The 20,368-nt window shown below is 32.7% G+C and overlaps 2 protein-coding genes across 2 annotated transcripts; both read right to left on the bottom strand.

Annotated features, from left to right (window-relative positions):
- Positions 1-1,943: 1,943 nt before the first annotated feature.
- On the bottom strand, positions 1,944-3,957 carry LOC18048397 (transcription factor TCP17). Its single transcript, XM_024186956.1, has 3 exons — positions 3,950-3,957; positions 3,743-3,768; positions 1,944-3,169 (listed from the first exon to the last, which is right to left on the bottom strand). Exons 1-3 carry the CDS (start codon positions 3,955-3,957, stop codon positions 2,034-2,036), a joined length of 1,170 nt encoding a protein of 389 aa, XP_024042724.1. The 3' UTR covers positions 1,944-2,033.
- A 10,794-nt stretch (positions 3,958-14,751) lies between these two features.
- Positions 14,752-16,488, bottom strand: LOC18048396. Its single transcript, XM_006440710.2, has 2 exons — positions 15,919-16,488; positions 14,752-15,119 (listed from the first exon to the last, which is right to left on the bottom strand). The coding sequence occupies exon 1, from the start codon at positions 16,463-16,465 to the stop codon at positions 15,926-15,928; it is 540 nt and encodes a 179-aa protein (XP_006440773.1). The 5' UTR covers positions 16,466-16,488; the 3' UTR covers positions 14,752-15,119; positions 15,919-15,925.
- Positions 16,489-20,368: the final 3,880 nt, after the last annotated feature.

The following is a 20,368-nucleotide window of genomic DNA, read 5'->3' as shown; positions in this document are numbered from 1 at the left end:
AGATGAAGAATTGATTCTTCATTATTATCATTTGTTTTACCTTCTTCGAAATGATGCCCCAAAAAAAAAAAAAAAAAAAACGCTAAAGGAAAGGTCACAAGTGTGGGTAGAGGATAGATATGTCCATAAATATTATCAATATGTGTATATATTACTAAATTTTTTATCGTAAAATTATCAATATTACATACAAAAACACATCTTAGTTAACTTTCCAAAAAATAGAACTTCTGAATTATAATGCATTAGTATTTTTTTTCCCATTTCCTTTATCAGATATAGAGGGTCAAATTAAAAATTTATTAATCATCGATTTCAATATGTTTTTAAATAACTAAAAAGAAAAAAGAAAAGAAACTCCAAAAGCAGATATTACACTTCAAATATTTACTCTATTTTTTTTCCTTTTTAAAGAGATAGTTTCTCTCAATTGTGGCGTCAGTCAAATGGTTAGTTTTTTTTTTTTAATCACGAAACTAATTATTTTTTCCTTCACCCTAAGTTACGAGACTTGTGTGAGAGAATTTGAACTGACCTTGACTTATTTTGTTCTACTGCAATACACAAATCAGCAACTGGGTTGTCCCTTGGACTATTATCATGAAATTAACTGTTTTCACATGCATTATGGTAACAATCATATATGCTAATGTTGAAAATTGTATTTTAAAACCTATTTTCGATTCAGAAACAATTTTTTAACCCCCCTTAAACTTAAAGAATGAGCCTATAAATTTATAAACTGACTAAATAACTCTGTCTAATTATCAGTCAGTCAAAATAAGACAATACATTTATCTGATTTCATATATGTTTCGACCTAAATACATACATGCTTGTGACTTATGGTGAATGAATAAATAAAAGAATAAATCTTGACCACATGTATAATTAACATGTACACTTAAAAATTTTTTAAAGGTTAAATTCAAATATAAAAAATGCTTTTTTTTTTTAAATTGACTTATGTATTCATTGAAGTTCAAACCCAGGATCTGAGCCTAAGAAGGCCGCTTCTTACCATTGAAACTAGACCTTAACTTCAATCTTAATTATTAATTTCACTAATTCATTTATTTAATATGCTTATTACTCTCCACACCATTTATTGATTTGTTTCCTCTACTTGTCTTGAGTTTTTAACTAAAGATCTCTTTGTTGATCCTTCTTTCCAGAAACTAAATATTTCGTAAAATAGGTTTTTAATGTCATTACTTAAAACTTAGTCGATTAATTTAAGAGAAGTTCTAGCTAAACGTATGTCATGGCACTCAAGCAATTTGTAGTGATAGCATGATGTCAATGAAACTAAAAGCCTATATGAAGGGATCTAATTGGTTTAGACTAACCATAATTTCATTGGAAAGAGTAATTGTAAGAGGAATTTCATTGCAAAAGTTAATTGTAAGAGCTTATTCACCTCAATTGAATATGCATATGATACGTAAGGTTATTGGGCTAACTCATATTTAAAATCTAGCTCATAGTTAACTTTGCTCTGAGTTTACATGCTTAGCCTAGGAATTATTCTCAGGCGATGTGGAATTATGTCTTTAGTTCCTCTGTCACATGTTGGCTGATTTTTTTACCTAGTCTCCAATCGTGCATGACTTAGATCTGTGTGATAATAATATATCTTGTCAAATGTAGAAAGGCAGTAAAGACTAATTTGTACATGAGTTTAATTTAATAATATACCATATAAAATTTAAAAGCTTAATTCATACTCAAAAAGTTAGCTCATATTTAGGGTTGGCCGAGCTTTTAATAACAATCAATTTTAATCAATCTTAATCAAAATTAGCATTCCATTGCTCAATAATTATAAAATCTCAAAACCCAAGAATTCGATAAAGTTAACGTATACTAGCATATTACAAACTTTCACCTATATTAACACATCGTCTGCAGAAATATAAGTGTATATAAAGTTCAAGAAAAGAGTTTCAGTTTCTTACTTGCATTTAGGGGACCGCCTATATATGGCTTGTGGAGGAAGCAGCCCGGTGATCAAACAAAACTTTGTACTAAATCTAGGAGTCTTCCTTTTCATGAGGATTGCTTTCATCATTCAATAATGAAAAGGGTTTCACTTGTGATGAGTTGCTGGTAATTGCAAGAGAACTAATAGGCAGAAGCAAATTATTATGTAGTGCAGACTGTGATGAAGAACTTGATGATGAGCTCAACAATTGGAAATGGTTCATTTGTCTCGGTGACTGATCATGGCTGGTACCCTCTTGAGCATTTGAAACGTATGGTGCATTATTATATGTTGGAAAAAGTGATGGCATTGTTGCAGAAGCAGCAGGTGGGCAGAAAAATAAGTGATGATGATGAGACAAAGAAGCTGCAGCAGCAGCAGCATTGCTGTAGAATGCATAATTCTGATCTGCAGCTTGCTGATGAGACAAAAAATCATGGCCCGATCCAAACTGAGATAATGATAAATTTGAAGGCTCCCAATGGTAGTAAGGGTTTAATGGCATCGCATTATTGTTACTAGTATTATTAAACAAGCCAGGATAAAATTTCTGATGATGATGGGCTGATAATGAAGAAGCTTCTTGATGAATTTTATCTTCATGATCTCTTTCAACTTCCTTGCCCTTATTAGCCCTCATCAGTGATACAGCCTCTAAATCCCATGAGTACCTTGATTGATCTTGATCCCCATGATCATCAACACTAGTACTGTTGGTCATCAAAGAATGATGAGAGGTAGTAGGAGCGTTTGATTGTAGCATCATTTGTGAAGGATGAAATTGATGACCGAACAATCCTTGAGGAATCTGAAGTGGGGGGAGCTTATCAATATCATTTTTAGTGACATCAAGCAACCAGTCTATAACCTTGCTTGGTTGGCTTAGCCCCAGCCGGTCTTGAAGATCATACAATTGGATTGCTGTTGGCACCGAAAGCCTTATCCGTCTGTCTCTTAGCCCTCTAATGGTGCACACTTTGCTGTGCCTGTCTTTGCCACCGAATGATCGCGACACGCGTACAATTCTTGGGTTCCTGAATCCTGACCATTGCCTTGAACTTGATGGTGGTGGCCTGGAGATCAATTTGCTGCTTTCACTTGTGTCATCCTCTTGCTTTGCTTGAAAACCTCTTTCTCTTGAAGTTGATATCATCTTATTATTACTCCTCTCATCATCCAGGAGCTCTATATCTCTGAAACAACAAGAAAATTTTAATAGATTTTACAAAATCGTACTAACTCAAGCATTATTTTATTAAAAATAGGTACTTCTAATTAAAGAAGGAAATTAATAATTCTTTTTAACAAAAAATTATCTAGTAAACAAATCAAAAGCTCATTAAAAGTATTTCTCCGTTGTTGAATTTTGGTGTGCGTGTATGGAGTAGAGATTTAATTTCAGTAAAATTCCCTCACTAAGAAAGCCGAGGCTCATAAAAAAAAAAAGCGAAAAAAACACCAAATACATGCAGGAAATTAAATTCTCAAAAGCTTTCACAAAAGATTCAAAGAAGTACTAAAAGAAGTGAAATCTTTCCCGAAATTCTTATGCCAAAAAAAAATATATATATCAATTTAATTTTGACTTAATTTAGGAAATAATTAAACTCAGAGAAAATCATATTGCATAAAACCGAAGACTAGTGAGAAATGGTTAACATACGTGCGCATATGACTCCCCATTGCCCTAAGTAAACCAAGAATTTGGATCTTGTATATATAGGATATGAACTTACATAAGTCAGAAAAGCTAGCTACCGGCAATTTGCAGCTGATGAGTAATTCTTTATTCTTTGATTGGCCAGCTGTGCGGCGTCTAAGGTGGATATGGAAGAAGAGGAGCTAGCTATCTAGAGAAGTAAATTGGAAGTCGTACACCATGAAATTTATAAAGCCCTTAAGTAAATTTGCTCTTGGAAATTTTAAAGCACAATTCTGGGAAAGGGAAAGATGCTGGAATTTCACCGTGGCATGTTGCCTAATAATGGGAAAAAGAAAAAGGAGTGGCGTACCTATATCCATGTGGCAATTGTTTATGTTGACACATCCAATTAGATTATGCCCTAGTAAGTTCCTCATTAATCTGTTCTTATTGCACAATAAATTATTTGTGCACGTACTTAATTTTGTTCCCAATTCATAGCTAAGCCAGGTTTAAATGGATAAAGGGCTGGCAGTAAGAGTACTCGATTAATTAGAACTTGTGATCAGTCAAATACTCGCTAGGAGAGCTAGGGATTAAAATTAATGAATGAATGAATAAGATAAGAGTAGTCTCAGTCATCTGTGCCTTTCAAAGTTGTGGTGTATGCAACAAGGGTTTCAATCAGGAAGACTATATGACAGATAATAACAAGAGCTAGCTACAATATTAGGTTATAGAGGAGGGACCAACGTACACATATTGCTTCTTTAAAGCATCTGCACACTGTAGAAAGAAAGAAAGAAAGAAAGAAAGAAAGGGACCACCTTATGGTTGTATATGGCAGCAGCAGTGAGATTTTTCGCAGCAGATCAGGCTAAGGGATGATTAATTTCATCAGTGATGATGAAGTTTAAAACCTTCCAGTAATTTGAAATGAACTACATTATGGTATACATGGCAGAGTGAACTGCAGTTCGCATACAGTGAAATGTTCAAAATTCGGCCAACTTTTGATATTTTTTTGTCAGCTCAATTATCCCCAGTTGGTGTTCAATGTTCATGTACCTGCAAGTGACAAGAAAACCCTAAATAAGCTTTATTGTTTAGCAGTCGCCTTAAAGGAAATCTGCTATTGTGCTTCCCATTTGAAGAACGCAAGAATCACGAATTCATATGTATGGCTATATATAACAATTCTTTATTTATTTATTTATCTATTTTTGCTTATAAGTAATCACTTCTGAAATCCAAAGAAATATTAACTAATTGTATAAGAGTTTTTTTTTTTTTTAAAGGAACTAATTGTATAAGAGTTAAGTGCGAAAAAAAATAATATTTTGAAACTGAGAGAGTGCAATTTTATTTTTTTTTAAGTTTTGAGGTACCTTAACAATCTAGAAAATGGAATCTTTCACCAAAATAATTGAAGGGTTAATAAACAGTTTAGACAGTTGCTTCAGTCAAAAGCTGAGGCTTACTTTATTTCTCTATCAGATCGAGAAAAAGGAAACCCTACAAAGTTTAATGAACCCTAGAAACCCTAGCTAGCTAATTCCAGCTGGTAATATTGCTAATGCTACTCTCAGCGTTTGCAGAGAATTAATCAACTACCCACCAGCAATAAGAACTAAATAGTAAAGTTGAATTTTCCCACTTAGTTCAAACAAAAATAGCCTTCTATAGTTAAGTAACTTATCAAAGTGGACCAATAAGGAGAGGCAACTAATTAAATTTTAAGGGAAGGGGAGAAAAAATAACAATAATAAAACCATTAGTCCAAATTTATAGTATATTTGATTAATGACACTATTATAGGCGTGTTGTCGTAAGTTTTCACACACCCACACACATCACATCACGAATAATTATATTTTCGCATCAATGTGTCATATAATACAAGATAATATAAAAAAAAATATTTATATACATTAAAATAAGACAGAGACTTGTATTCATAAAAGAGTATAAAAGGAAGACTTGTATGCATAAGAAAGTGCAAGATAGAATTTTACAAACATATTTTTGTACAAAATGAGGTCAAAAATGAAATGAAAAAACATGATTTTAGACAAGTAGGTCAAAGCTCACGACAACTTCTATTTTATTTTAAATCATAAGGAAATCAATCCTTTTTTTTTTTTTAACAATCAATTTCTACTTGGAAAGAGATTAGAGTAGTGTTTGGATAAAACGGTGTACTGTTGATCCGGTAACGGGTTTTTCTTTTATAGTTGTTTAGTCAATCTCTGAGTTATCTCTTTCTCACTGCGGGGAGACAGAAAATTTTTTGTGGGCATAAATCATTGCTGCACTCTATCTTTTTCTTTTAAGGAACCATCATCATAAATGGGAGATATAAAAATAAAGGGTCCCCAGATCCAAGACAAGCCGCAGTATGGCAGTATCAGTATTCAGTACTGCTTCTTGTTCAGAGAGCCATTAATCTTTTCACTATGAGTTAAACTCTCGTATTCTCCTATATTAAAGGGAAAACATCGAATATCGTTCTTTATCTTTTTTTTTTTTTTTTGGAGGGATTTTGATCTGCTTGAAACCAGAGAATTATTTATATGGATCTTTTTTTGTATTTATTTTTTAATAATATTCTGTCAAGTGTGAGTACCACCGTTGAGTTTTAATCAGCATCAACACATTTTTAAAAGTTTGACACAAAAATCAAATTAACGTTGCATCTGAAATTAGGATACGCAGTACAAATATAGACGATATGAGGAATAATTTTAGGTTTCCGTGTTTTGCTAATATTGGAAACATAATGTTAGTCAACTAATTACCTTTGCCTCTGACATTGACCTTTAATTGTGTCAGAAAGTGTTAATTAGCTGGCCAGAATTTTGTTTTGTACAAAAGTTACAATCGAACCTTTAATCTCACCCATTATGGTTGTTGATTGGTTGAACAGAGAACAATATTTTTACACATCCAATCACTTACCCATTTAGAGTCGAATATATACACCAAATTCTATACTGTTTTTGACAACTAGAATATTTGAATTCCAACAATATCTCTATCCTTTTATATTATGTTGAACAAGCAACCACGATACTTCATCTAAATTATTTTAATTGAAAGGAAGTACAAGAGAGTAAGAAATATTACATAAAACGAAAATTAAGAACATCTCAAATTAAAAAAAAAAAAAGTATTCCAAACTAAATTGGGGTAGGGGTAAATTATGTTTACAATATCCTATGTCGGCTCAAATTAATCTTGGGTTAAAATGCTTAGGCTATCCTCACTCTAGAACTAGTTTATGGGTATGAGTTAGAGGTCTATCGAATTCTATAGGGTATCAAAGCAAGACTAAAGATGCCCAACGGGCCGGGTGGCACATGGCACGGCACGAGACGCATGGGATTGGACCTGACTTAGAATTTTATGCACATGTGCCTTAAAAGCACGGCACGATTAGAGATTGGTCAAAGCACGGGACGAGAAAAAGTACATAATAAACATGATTTATTGGCAGGCTAGCACGCGGCCCGTAGGTCATCAATAGTATGTAAACCAAAGTACATCAAAGTAAATTTTTTTTAATAAAAGTAAAAATAAAATATTATGATTTTACAAATATCTTGGAATTAAATTTTTTAATATATTTTATTAGCATAGGCTTTTAAAAATTAATTTAAGTCTTAGTTTAAAAAATATTCTAATTGTTTTATGTTTATAATTTATTAAATGAGTAAATGATATCGTGATTTTAATAAATAAAATTATAAATATCATAATTTTATAAATAATAAATCTAAAATTTTATAACATTCGTATTTCATTTATGAAATCATAATTTAGTTAAAAGAGATATGTTTTTGTTAATGAAATATTATTATTGTTGTTGTTATAAGATTATCATCATCATTATTATAAGTGGGCTTGGAAAAAATGGGGAAAAAAGGATTGGTGGGTTTTTTTTTAGCACGGTACGCGTGGGCTGGTGTCGTGGGCTGTGTTAGGCCTTAAAAAAAAATTCGGCATGGCACGTCATGACCCGTTCACTTGACTTGGTGGGATGTGTCGTGCTGGCCCACGGGCCCTAGTGGACCTTGGTTTGATGGCCATCTTGGCTTGCTTCGTATATAAGTGGTTGCATACTATCTTTCCGTATGACAATAATTAATTAAAATAGTAATGATATAGCCACAAATTATTGTACAAACTTTTTTTGTACAAACTGATGCGGTATAATAAAATTGGTTGAATTAAATATCTCTTGGCCCACATGATTTATTTCTATTATTTTATATTTTTATTCAACCAATGAATTAATGTCATATCAGTTTGTACAAAATAAGTTTATACAAGAATTTGTGGCTGTATCATCACTCTAGTTAAAAATATAGAACATATATAGGGTGTTGAGGAGAATATCTCACATAGGCAGAGAGTAATATCTCAATTGAATATAAACTTGAGACAACCCACAACTCGTGAGCTAACTTTTGAGTGTACATAAATTAAGCTTATGAGCTTTAATATATGGTTATGCACCAAGGAGAATGACAACCAAGATCATCATTAGCCAAAATATCTATGACTTTGTAACCTTTACGATAAATATGCAAAATATAATCTATTGATGAAGAAAGTGAAGGCAATTAAACCAAATAGACTGTGAAGATACCATATAGTCAATGGTTTTTTTTAATATTATATATTTAATGCATGAAATTACTTGTAGTTTCTTTGTTACATGATATTTTGCATCTTTTGCTCATTCTTTTTTTTTTTTCTTCTAAGTAAGATAATAACAATATTATCTTCTACGGTAGGCAGTAGCTTCTCTAAATAAATATCGCAAGTCACTCTTGACGCATCACATTAAATAAAAAGATAAGGTCTTAAAAAAAAATTTTTTAAAAAAAAAAACCTCAAGTGGGCTACTATCACTATCAAAAATATGATCTCAGAAATCACGATCATCATGACCCACTTATTGAAATTTCAGAGAAAGAAAGAAAGAGAGATAGAGATAGAGAGATTCACATTCTTAATGTCCATTGGGAAAGAGAATAATAAAAATGTAATGGAATATATACATACATATATAAAATATATGATGAAAGCAGCTATCAGTAATCTTAACAAGTGTTTTTATTTGGTTGGTCATCATAATTTAAAAATAAAATAAAATTGATGAAAACATAAAAATTAAGAATTTCTAGTAATATTGTGAAAATTACATAAGAGGAGTTTTTGGTAATAGCTCAAGAATCAAGAAGCATGTATAGATATTAACTGTATGGGGTTTTGATCTTTTTCTTTTTCCCTTGTTAGGTCATTTAATTTCTCTGTTCGTGTGCAGTTATTACAATTTCTTCTTTCTGATGTATCAGTGAAAGTGACTGCTCTACAAAACCCTAGAGAAGAAAAAAAAAAAGCAGCAGCAGAGACGTGATCGATCAACACAAGCTTTAACAGATGTATAAATGCGTATGCGTGCTGCATGTTTGAATCAATAATAATACAGAAGTTATTTTCCAGAGACAAAGTGATCACTGCAGCTCGTCTTCTTTGGTACATTTACAAATTAAGAGTCATGGCCTCATGGCTATAACTTGCAGTGATTTCGGTCTTGGATATATATACATATATATATATATATATAGCATGTGTAAACAAACAAATTTGGCAATTTTAGAACCATGAGTTCTATTTTTGGGATTTTGGCTTTTAAGATTTAATGCAAATTAAACAAGATTATTCAGTTTGTTTGTGAATTATTAATACTGTGTGCTTGTTTGAAAACGATGGTGAAATGTAAAGATTAAATATTATTCAATATTTTAGAAACCATTTTATTGACAATTGGCAGTCTAATAACTTATACGATTGTAAGTTGAAATACTAACCTAACTATTTGTGTTGAATGTTGGTAATAGTTTTATAAGTTATGAACTTAATTATGTAAGACTCTATTTAGTATTATGAATCTATGAAACCAAAGTTGATAATATTTGATCAAAAATGAATTTTAAAAAATAAGTTTGATAGAAATAACAAATATAACATATTTCAGAATTGTTGCCTAAAAGATACAGCTACGTTATAATACCAAATTAATGGAGCCCAAGAAAATAAATGACATCTCAATTACACGAGGTAGAAAAAAGATTTAAATATTATTTAAAAAGTGTAGTGTTATTTATAGGATAAAATGTACAAAGAAAAAAAAAAATTTGACTGTATATTTTTCATCATTATTGCACGTATTACTTGAAAATTGAATTAACCTAAGAATTTAAGCATGAAAATAAAGTTCCTTCAAACAATATTTAAACTTGCCTAGCCGGTAGCTATTAAACACATATGATACAAATAGAGGTAATTATCTTATGTACAAGTAGGAATTGTTTACTTATATATACATATGCATAAGGTTATCTTTTGCCTTCAAGCACTAATATACCTATGTGTATGCGTATTGAAAGATTTTTGGAAAGGTAGAGAAAAGAAGATAAATCTCACTTTTATTAATTCATAAGCTCAAAGGCTCAATTTATGTATAAAATGAATTATAGACATAAAAATGGAAATGTTACGAATATAATTATTCGCAATTTGCTTGCTCTTTACAAAGATTCCTTTAATCCATCTTATTGTCGATGATTAAGCTTTATGCCGATCAATGTTAATGTTGATTGACAATCAACTTTAAGCTTATTGTTAAAGATGGAGAGAATAACCCTTAGTGATTTTTATTGTCTCTGTCTTTATCTTTGCTTTGATTCCTTTTATCCTCCCTCAAGCTGGCAGGGGAAAGTTATAAATTTTGGCCCGACTTAAGAGAATGTAGATCCCAGATTTTTTTCAATGGTCTTCTTCCAAGTGTCATGCAACAAACAAAAAATCATTCCTTTGAATCTTGTTAAAGATATCTTCCAATTATTTCCATGAATTAATTATCACATTTTTTTTTTACCATAAATAATCACAAACTCATTCTTTCGATCAAAGAATTCTTTCAATTAGAAATCCGCTAAGATACATGTAACATTTTTATCTTAATTATGTGCACTTTGTGTATCAAAATATACAAGAGGAGAGAGTGTTAAGACGGCATGTTAATACCGGATAAAGCTGATCCATTTGACCATTTCTTAGAGTCATCCGTTGATTTAAAATGAGAGGCCTTTTTTTTTCCACAACATTAGCTATTCAAAAGCAACAGTTTCAGACACGCAGCAAAAACATTTATATTCAAAAGCATGCAATAAATAATATAAAAGTTGGAAACATAATAAGCAATTACCCGAAGAGGATTGAAATGCAAAATACATGACCAAAAAATGTGCCCAATAATTAATTACTAATTGATGATCCTCAGAAGACCCGCAGAATGAGTAAAGGGAGGGGCTCTGCATTCGCTATCCATCCACTGCTCCACCCACCTCTTTGTCTACCACCAAGACAAAAAGACCCTTCCATGCTGAAGAGAGCTTCTTTTATTTTGCAGAAAGGAAATAACAAATTTTTAATTATTTGCACATTAGATTAATTATAATTATATTTTCCATAAAGAAGAGATAGATTAGTACATTTAATTAAGCAGCTTCTAGCCATATATAGTTAGTATTTGTGTAAAATAACGCGGGATGTATGGAATAATAAATGATTATTGATAATGCAGTATGGTCCATCATCCAAATAGCCCGCATGACTATACATATATATAAATTCAGATGTGGGATACTTATCCAGAAGTTTTTGCATCTCAATCATGCATGATGGAATCATCAAACACTTGATCTTTTTAAGTGATAAACAAACTAAGGACGAGAAATATATACTCCAATACACTATAAGACAAAATAAATCATTTTAGGTAGGGATGGCAATGGGGAGGGGAGGGGAGGGGACCAATCTCCCCATACCCATCCCCGATGTTTTGCATATGTCCCCGTCCCCTCCCCGTCCCCGTCAAAATAGCTTGAGAGAATCTCCATTCCCTCCCCGAATAATAACAGGGGATCCCCGAGGGTCCCCGGTCCCCGAATAATTAATAGTCTAATACATTTTTTTATTTTCGATTTTAAATTAATCATATTAAAATAAACTCATACCGCTATTGTAAGCTCGTAACCAACTTTGACAGCACATTAAGGCCTCCAATGTGCTTGGATGAAGTTTGTTATGGTATGAGCTCACAACTCTACCACTAGTGTTAAAAGCTGATTCAGAAGCAACTGTTGTAATTGGAATTGCCAAAATATCTCTAGCAATTCGAGCTAATGTAGGATACCTATTAGCATTTGTCTTCCACCAACTCAAAATATTAAAATCTTCCATCCGAGATATAACTTTCTAATCCAAATATGAATCTAATTCATCTACAACAACTGCACAATCTCCATTGTTTACATAATCATCAAAACCTGTCATCCATTTGGTTGCTTTCTTATAAGAATCCCCTGTAGATCTAGTAGAAGAACTACTACCAGTATAATCAAAGCAATAAACAGTTGGTGAAAATTTCAATTAATACTCTTCAACTAATTCCCGGCAAAGGGTTACCACTTTCCCAACATACAACTATTTTGATATTTATTATTTTTAACAATATTTATAATTTTGTTATTTATTTATTAGTAATTTTAAAAATAAAAATAAAAATAAAAATAAAAATTAAAATGGGGAAATGGGTAGGGGATGGGGATTCCACCTCATCCCCGTCCCCTCCCCGAATAAAAAGTTGGGTAAAAAATTTTCCTCGTCCCCTCCCCGAAAAAAAAAATTGGGTATAAAATTATCCCCGTACCCTCCCCGAATGGGGAAAATCCCCGAGGGTACCCATCCCCGTGGGGATTTTTGCCATCCCTAATTTTAGGGTATGTGTTTTTTTTTTTTTTGTCTTTAGTTTCCCTTATTTTAACAAAGTAAAGATGCTACTACCAGATAAAAAAAAAAAATACAAATTCAAATGCAATAATAGAGAAAAAAAAAGTCTCCAATTTATTGAAATCTTCATTTTTTGTGACATTCAAGGATATTGTCATTAAAGAATAACTCTCTCTACGTATAAAATGAGTTTTCCATTAGGGATATTTAGACATATTAAAGTGAGGGGCAATATCAAAGATAAGAAATACGAATTTTAATATACTAAAAGACAAAATATATTGTATTAAAATTTAAGTTTTTTAGTTTTTAGTTTTATATATATAGGGTTCGGAGCCCCAACGAGAACTCGCCACATGTGAAGTTGCATCATAAGCTGCGTGACCTCGCATACAAGATAACTCCCTCTATATATGAGACCAATTAATTTATTATTTAAAAAGCCGCAACATGCAAGGTTTTAATTTTCGTCTCATCCTTATAAATGTTTTTGGTTTTTACCACGTCCATTAGCATTTAGATTGGATAGTAATCAAAGTTCAGGCGCCTGAGAGAGCAGCAGCAGCCCATTCTGCTCCCATCAATTTAACTTTCTAGCCAACTTGAATTAACTCTACAACATTTGAAAAATACCTCGAGAAAAAAAAAATTCGCCAAGTTTACTTGTCATCTTGTCCAGCCGCTTATGCAGGAAGAAGCAGATTCTAATTGGTAAGTACATTCAGATAATATTCTTTGAGAAACTACCAAAAGCACTAGTTGCCAAAAGTGCTTTTCTTCACGTGTAAGGCAGAATTGCTTAAGACTTCATGATTGGATGCTACAGCGTCCACTGTGCTTAGTACTGTACTTTGGCGGGTTGGTAAAAGAAGGGGCCGAAGTCCCTTCCCGCGTTAATTTGGGACAAACAATTTTTTTCCGAGTACTTGAAAGTGGAATTTGGCCCGATATTGGATACTGAAGTGTTAATATAAAATCACCACACACCCGGTAAGAACTATTTCAAAAAAAAAAAAAAGGTTCACGTATGCATTTGCAAACCTGTTGTCCTAACTAAATTTTAAACTTCAAGTTTTTTTTTTTAAAAAAAGGTAAGTGGTGGGCAAACCCAAATACAATTTTTACCCCCTTACCACCCCCAAAAATCGAACCCTGGTTTTGGTTGAGGCTATAGTTTCACTGCAACCAACCCGACCACGCCTTGGGGCTAAACTACAAGTTCAAGTTGGCATTGTTCAAATTTAACCTACCCGAACAGAGTTAAAAACTAATTCTACATGACTGCAGTTACCGTACCAACCAGGTTAAAGCTTCGATGCAGCACCTCTTAGGTAGTTCTTAACTAATTCAGCTCATCAAAAAATAAATTATAGAAACGAGTTCTAGAGAGAGAGAGAGTTGAGAGAGAGTACTGTCAAAAAGCAAAGAGCATACAGTCGCTGCCAAGGTACCCAATTCAATACCTGGTTCAAAGCTCAGAAAAGATGTAACAAATTTACAGCAAACCAACAGTCTGATTTCATTTGGTAAACACATTTGGATACTAAAAGCCAATGTAAAGTAAAAGAATCAGACATGCATGTGATAAATCACTTTTTGATCCCAGCCCGATGCAAGTAAGAAATCAATCAACTCTAGTTACTAAAAGAAGTACACAGAGAAAAAATCAAGACAGTTTCATGAAACGGAACTCCTATTGGTCACACCTTAAACAATGAATAGTAGAAAAGAGCACAAAGAATAGTGTCCTAAACATTTCATTAGTGACGTGTTCAAGCACTTTGATTTTGCCACCATTCCTTTATTTGCACAAGAACTACCACAAGATTGTGAAAGTGGGAAGCCAAACCTCTAATAGGAAACTGAAAATGTATACGAAGATGGTAAACCTTCCATCTTCCTGCTCAAAAATTCTCTAATCTATATCGTCAAGAAACTAAAAAGCACTGCAATTTCTTCTTTGCTAAAAATAAGGGTCTATATTTAATGTAAGACTGAATAAGGAAGGCAATTAGCCATTTCAACAGGAAAAATGCCACCCAAAGAAAAACAAGTAAACAACTATTCTGCTTGAGATTAAAGTCATTGGATTCAAGTCCTCAGACAAAATCAAAATGAGCATAAGAATCCACATCACAAGCAGCAAATACAGCAACAAGCAACAATACAAAAGAAAGTTGCCTGTCTTGATTAGGAGGAAGAAAAACAGAAGAGAAAATCGATACATTTGGCTCCACCATTCCATAATGATTAAGAGGGCTAATAAAACCTAAGTTTTTATTGTGCTGCAAAATGTAACAGTAGCAGCATTAAAACTAGCATCAATTAATAATCCTGGGAAGAAAAACTTACAAGTTTGAAGTTAGTTCATCCATCACCCAACTGCAGTGGCATTTGGATTTTATACAAACACAAACAAATATTAAACTGAAACAGCAAGTGCAGGCAAATACCCTTATTGACATCGACTATTACATTCTCTTTATGTTTGAAATAAAATTAGTATTACGTTCTCTTTAACAGTAGTCTTGGCAAAGTTGCCATGCTAAAATGGCCTGCAATTCTTAGTGACAGCAAGAGAGACAGAGAAGAAGACCGGTGCACAAATTTCACCACAATCCAACAAGCCTGCCAAAAATAATTCTTATGTCATGATGCATTCGATAATAAGAAAGCACCCAATTATGAGCTAACAATAAGCTTGTAATAGATTTCGTCATTTATTAATCTTGTATAAGCCAATTTTACTTTTTATAGCTTTTGAAGTCAAATATTCCTACAACGAGGCCACTAAAGTACAATACATAATGATAAAAATTTAGACCTCCCACATTATCCTAAGTTCTAAGGCATAGGTCACATTGTCCAAAATGATATTAAACCTTTTCCTTCACATGATCAGTTAGCTCAAAGAAATGCATAACAGCCCCAGAATTCAAAAACCCACCAGAGAACTCAATTATCTTGTAGTGCTCTCACAGTCACAGATACCTCCACACCAAAAAGACTTACGAGGGAACTTCAACGCTAAAAGTTCAAATGTGATCATGGGAGCATCAGGTTCCAATCTTAGAAACAATCACTATTAATCTGTTATGAACCTGAATCTTCACAGAAATGCAGAACCCCTAAGACTACAAAATGTCAGTATACATATCCTCCAAATCCATGCCTCCCTCTGTCCTCCCAGCAATAACAAAGCAAAAATTCAAAAAATTCTCATCTAAGATCAAACAAGCCCAACAGATTTTGATCACCGCTCACCAGAAACCCTAACTCCAACATTCATCATCCATATATAGCAACTAAAAACCCTAGAGTTCAATTATTACAATTTCCCAAATAAAAAAATCAAAACAAACAACACCCGCAAAACCACTTCAACCAAATCAACAATAATTTTTTTAAAAAAAGGACGAACACTCGCCTAATTTTTATTTCTGATATCCTCCACCGACAGCGTTAATATCCTCTTCGACCGCACCAGTCAAAAAAACGGGAGGGAAATCGGTGACGTCAAAGGTCTTCTCCTTCATCATCTTCTCCACGTCAGCCTTCTTCAGAATCGTACGGCGGATGGGGGGACGGTTGCGGCGCTGGTCGCGGGAATAGTACTTGATGTCGTAAACGGTTTCCGGGTTGGAAGTCGGGATGATGGCCTGCTGTTCGGGGGTGGCGGGGCACCTGACCCGGTACTCGGCGGCCTTTCGCAGAGGTCCCATGTATTCCGGGTCGGAGCAGACCCCGGTTATTTCCCACGGTTTTTTAATAAACCGACGCAGGTTTTGGAACAATGACGTGGCAGCTGCCTTCGCCATGGCTACACCGAGAGACAGAGAGTAAAATGCCTCTATGAAACGTCCAGGTCTGGAGATCGAGAGCAATAATGCTGCAAAGCTTGGAACGATGGAGACGATGAAAATTGAAAGTGTACGCGTATCTATTGGGCCGGACTTAACTCGGTCCGTGCCCATGGACCTCAAGAAAATTACCGGTCGGTTAATTATTGACTATTTTACATTATTAACATAATAATTGTTGGCGATAAAATTTTGCCGAACAATTACAGTGTGACACATGTATAATAAACTCTTATCCCCAATGTGCCCTTTACAAGGTGTGAAGAAAAAAATTGAAAGGGCAGGGATGAAATGGAAAGATCATAATAAAAGAAATGAGCCATCTTAAAAATCTAAAAAGTACAAAAAAAATGTCTCCTGAAATACTATAAAGTTGTCACATGTTAATATAAAACCACTATGACAATAACAACTCTCCCAAAATTGCTATAAATAAACACACACAGTATGATTACCAGTAGGGACCGCCCGAAATATTTCTCCAAAAGTCACATGCACTAAGAATAAGAGAGGGATCAATTGAGCAACAACCTAAATCATCATCTATGAAGCCAACAACTCTCTCAACTAAATTGGTTTAGTTGAAACAAGCCAATTAAAGTTAGAGACATGTTGGCACCAGAGATAGTCTTGCAGGGGTTAAATGTCCATATTAAAGAGCTCAAATAACTCAAGATGAACAATTAAATTACTTCATATGAGAACAACCAATAACAGTCCACCGCATATAAAAAAAGACACAAATATATTTTTAGGGACACTCTTTTTATAAGTTCAGGTTAGTCCCACAAAGAAGACAATATCTTTCACTCTCACAACTTTCAATCTCTCACTTGTTCTCTAAAACCTATCTTCTTCTCGAACCTTCACTTAACTTGACCGTTGGAGTACCACCGCTGACAACCATCGACGTCGCCTCTAACAATTATTTTCTTTATTTTCAGGATTATTCACCATCCGCATAAAACATCCTTGAAATAGTACAACCTCAATCATTCACAAAACCACCCTTTAAAATAAAGCTCTCATAATAATTTTGGCTTGAACTAAAATTAGATCAAAACAATGATAATGACAACATGCATAAGTATAGTATAACATTTGGTCATTTTCATCATTCACTGACCACATTTATCGAAATATAATTTCCAATTCCATCACAAATTACCAAACCAAACATGATGATTCATTTCAACTACCGTCATTATTTCCTCTAAACTAACAATGCACTAAGAGCATATTAATAGTTTGTTTATAACTAATGCTAGTGTCATTAGGGTGCACCGAATTTAAAAACCTTACTAATAACATAAACAACTAGTACAGAGCAAGTAAAAATCAATCCCACGAAAACTATACTAGTTATATTTATTATCAACTCAAAAGCAAAACTTAAAATAAAATAATAATAGTAATAATAATATAAATGAATTTAACTAAAGAAAATGCCAACTAAAAATAAAAAGGGGGTTTACGAATTTTTAACTAAATAGTGAGAAATAAATAAATTAAAACTATGAAAACAATAATTTAATAAAAACTCTAATTAAAGGAGAAATAAATAATAATGATGAAAACTTTGGTCAAAGGATCATTGGCCACCACCAAATATGTATATAATATATCAATTTTACCATTAATTTCTACTGAAACTATCAACCATAGACAATAATAAGCTCTGTTAATCTCTATTTTTCATTAGTGTGTTGTTAGGCAAAACAAACTCTTCATCTAATCGCTAACCATTAAATAATTTAAAATAAAATTTTTAAATTTAAGATAACGAAAGCATTAAGTAAAGAAAAATATTAGGTTGATCTAAATAATAAACACATAGACTTGGATTATTTAACCTATGTTATGTTCTCTAATTGAAATAACTGATTCCAACCTGTTACTAGTGATTAAAATATCAAGATAATTACAGATCAAGAATTTTAATCTAGTAATATAATTTATTAAAGTTCTATCTAATTGCCCAGTCAAATAAGATAAGAATAAAATCATAAACATTAATTATAGAAGAACATAAACAATCTCAAATAAATTAAATGATAGAAATTGAACATTAATCATATGACATGTTTGAGGTTTTGAATTTCCTCAACCAAATAGAAAATCTACCATAACATAATTGAACTGGGAATAAAAGAGTTGATAAAACCAGTCATAAAGATTAATTCAAATGGCTTTAACTCTACTCCAATTTTTTTCTTATCTTTTTGCGGCTGCAATCTCCAATTCTCTTATTGTTTACCGGTTGCGTGTATCTTCATAAGCCAAAGGTTGGCTTTTATAATTCTTGGTGGCCGACTTATTTGGTACCCTTTGCCTCCTCCAAATCCATGATCAACAAGGAAACTAATGCCTTCCACATGCCGTTCACTTTGATTTCAAATCAAAGCCATTTAATTCTGCACGTGCATGCTTGATTAAATATGGCAATTTCATTTTTCTTCAATTTGCTTTCCATATCATATAAAGCCAAGCATGTGCAATTGCCAATTCCAATTCTTCATTTGCTAATGCATGTCCACCGAATGCTAGCTTGCCACGACTTCTTGACTTTATTTCCCCCCGTCTTTCAATTGGTTTCCAATTTAATATCGATTGCTTCCCAAATTAAATTTCTTTATGCTTTTTTATCCATAATTTCTAATTAACTCCCTATCAAATAAAATAATACAATTAACTAGCAACTATAAATTAAGAATAAAATCTACAATAATAAAATATAAAAAATTAACATAATAAAATATAATTTAATCAAATAATAAAATTAAAAATTAACTAAAATAATTAGAGAATTTAAGACCAAAACGAAAAAAAAGTTGGAGAAATGAATAGTAAAATGTAGAGAAAATATATACTTATCAACTAATCATTGCTTTTGCTTAATTTTGACAAAAAGCATCATTTAACGTGTTTAATAGCATTAATAGTTGACAAAATATTAAAATAAATATTATTATAAATAATATTATTAATAAATAAATTAGTTTAATAGTTGACAAAATATCTCAACCGTGTTTTATATTTATATTTATTAGATTTTGTTTCTATCAAGTTCAGACCATGCCACGCATTTATTTTACACTTCAATTAAAAAATGTACTTCTGGGAAAAGATTAATGAAAGATAAACTACTCATCTAAGATTAATAGTAAATTAAAAATTCGTTCAAATTAATCAACGTCGCTTCGCGGAGGTAACGAAAACCATTCAAAATCTTTCGAAAGAAATTAAAGAAAACACTCCCTAAAACGATGTAGTATTGCTTGGCATCCAAATGGTGTTTCGATTTCGATGTTTTAACTTAAACCTCTGCGTCATTAATTTCCATCTAGTCTGTCTAGGGATGGCAAAATAACCCGGACCCGGCTCGGACCCGGACGAACCCGGATAATTCGGGCCGGGTTAAACCCGCACCAGAATATAAAAAAATTTGGGTCTAGAATAAATTTTAATAACCCGGATATATCCGGGTCCGGGTTTAGGTTAATCCGGACATCCGGAACCCGGACCCGGATATTTAATTTTAATATTATTTTTTTAATTAATTTTATTGATTAATCTAAATGTGTTATTGTTTAAAAATGTATTAATTTTTTATTTTTAGAATTTTAGAAATTAATATTGATTCATTGATCCGGGTTCAAAACCCGAAATCCGAAAATCCGGATTTTTCCGGGTTGAACCCGGACCCAGACCCGGATAAAAAAATCCGGATTAAAATCCAGATCCGGGAAAAGAAAATAGTATCCGAGTCCGAATCCGGAAAGACTAAACCCGGACCCGGACCCGGATTTTGCCATCCCTAAGTCTGTCAAACCATTAAAATGGGTCGATGACATCCATTAGATTCCATGGAATAATTAATATGAATTTTTGTAACACAAAAGCTTAACCATTTAAGTTAAAAAAAGATTCCCGGCCATCGCATTTATTCATTTATTTTATTTATTACTCCAAAATATTTTGACCGCCTCACAATATTTTCAACAGTGCAATTATGTC

The sequence above is a fragment of the Citrus clementina genome, unplaced genomic scaffold, assembly GCF_000493195.1.
Source record: "Citrus clementina cultivar Clemenules unplaced genomic scaffold, Citrus_clementina_v1.0 scaffold_3, whole genome shotgun sequence".
NCBI lineage: Eukaryota > Viridiplantae > Streptophyta > Magnoliopsida > Sapindales > Rutaceae > Citrus > Citrus x clementina.
This window is presented reverse-complemented; position numbering and strand designations above follow the sequence as displayed.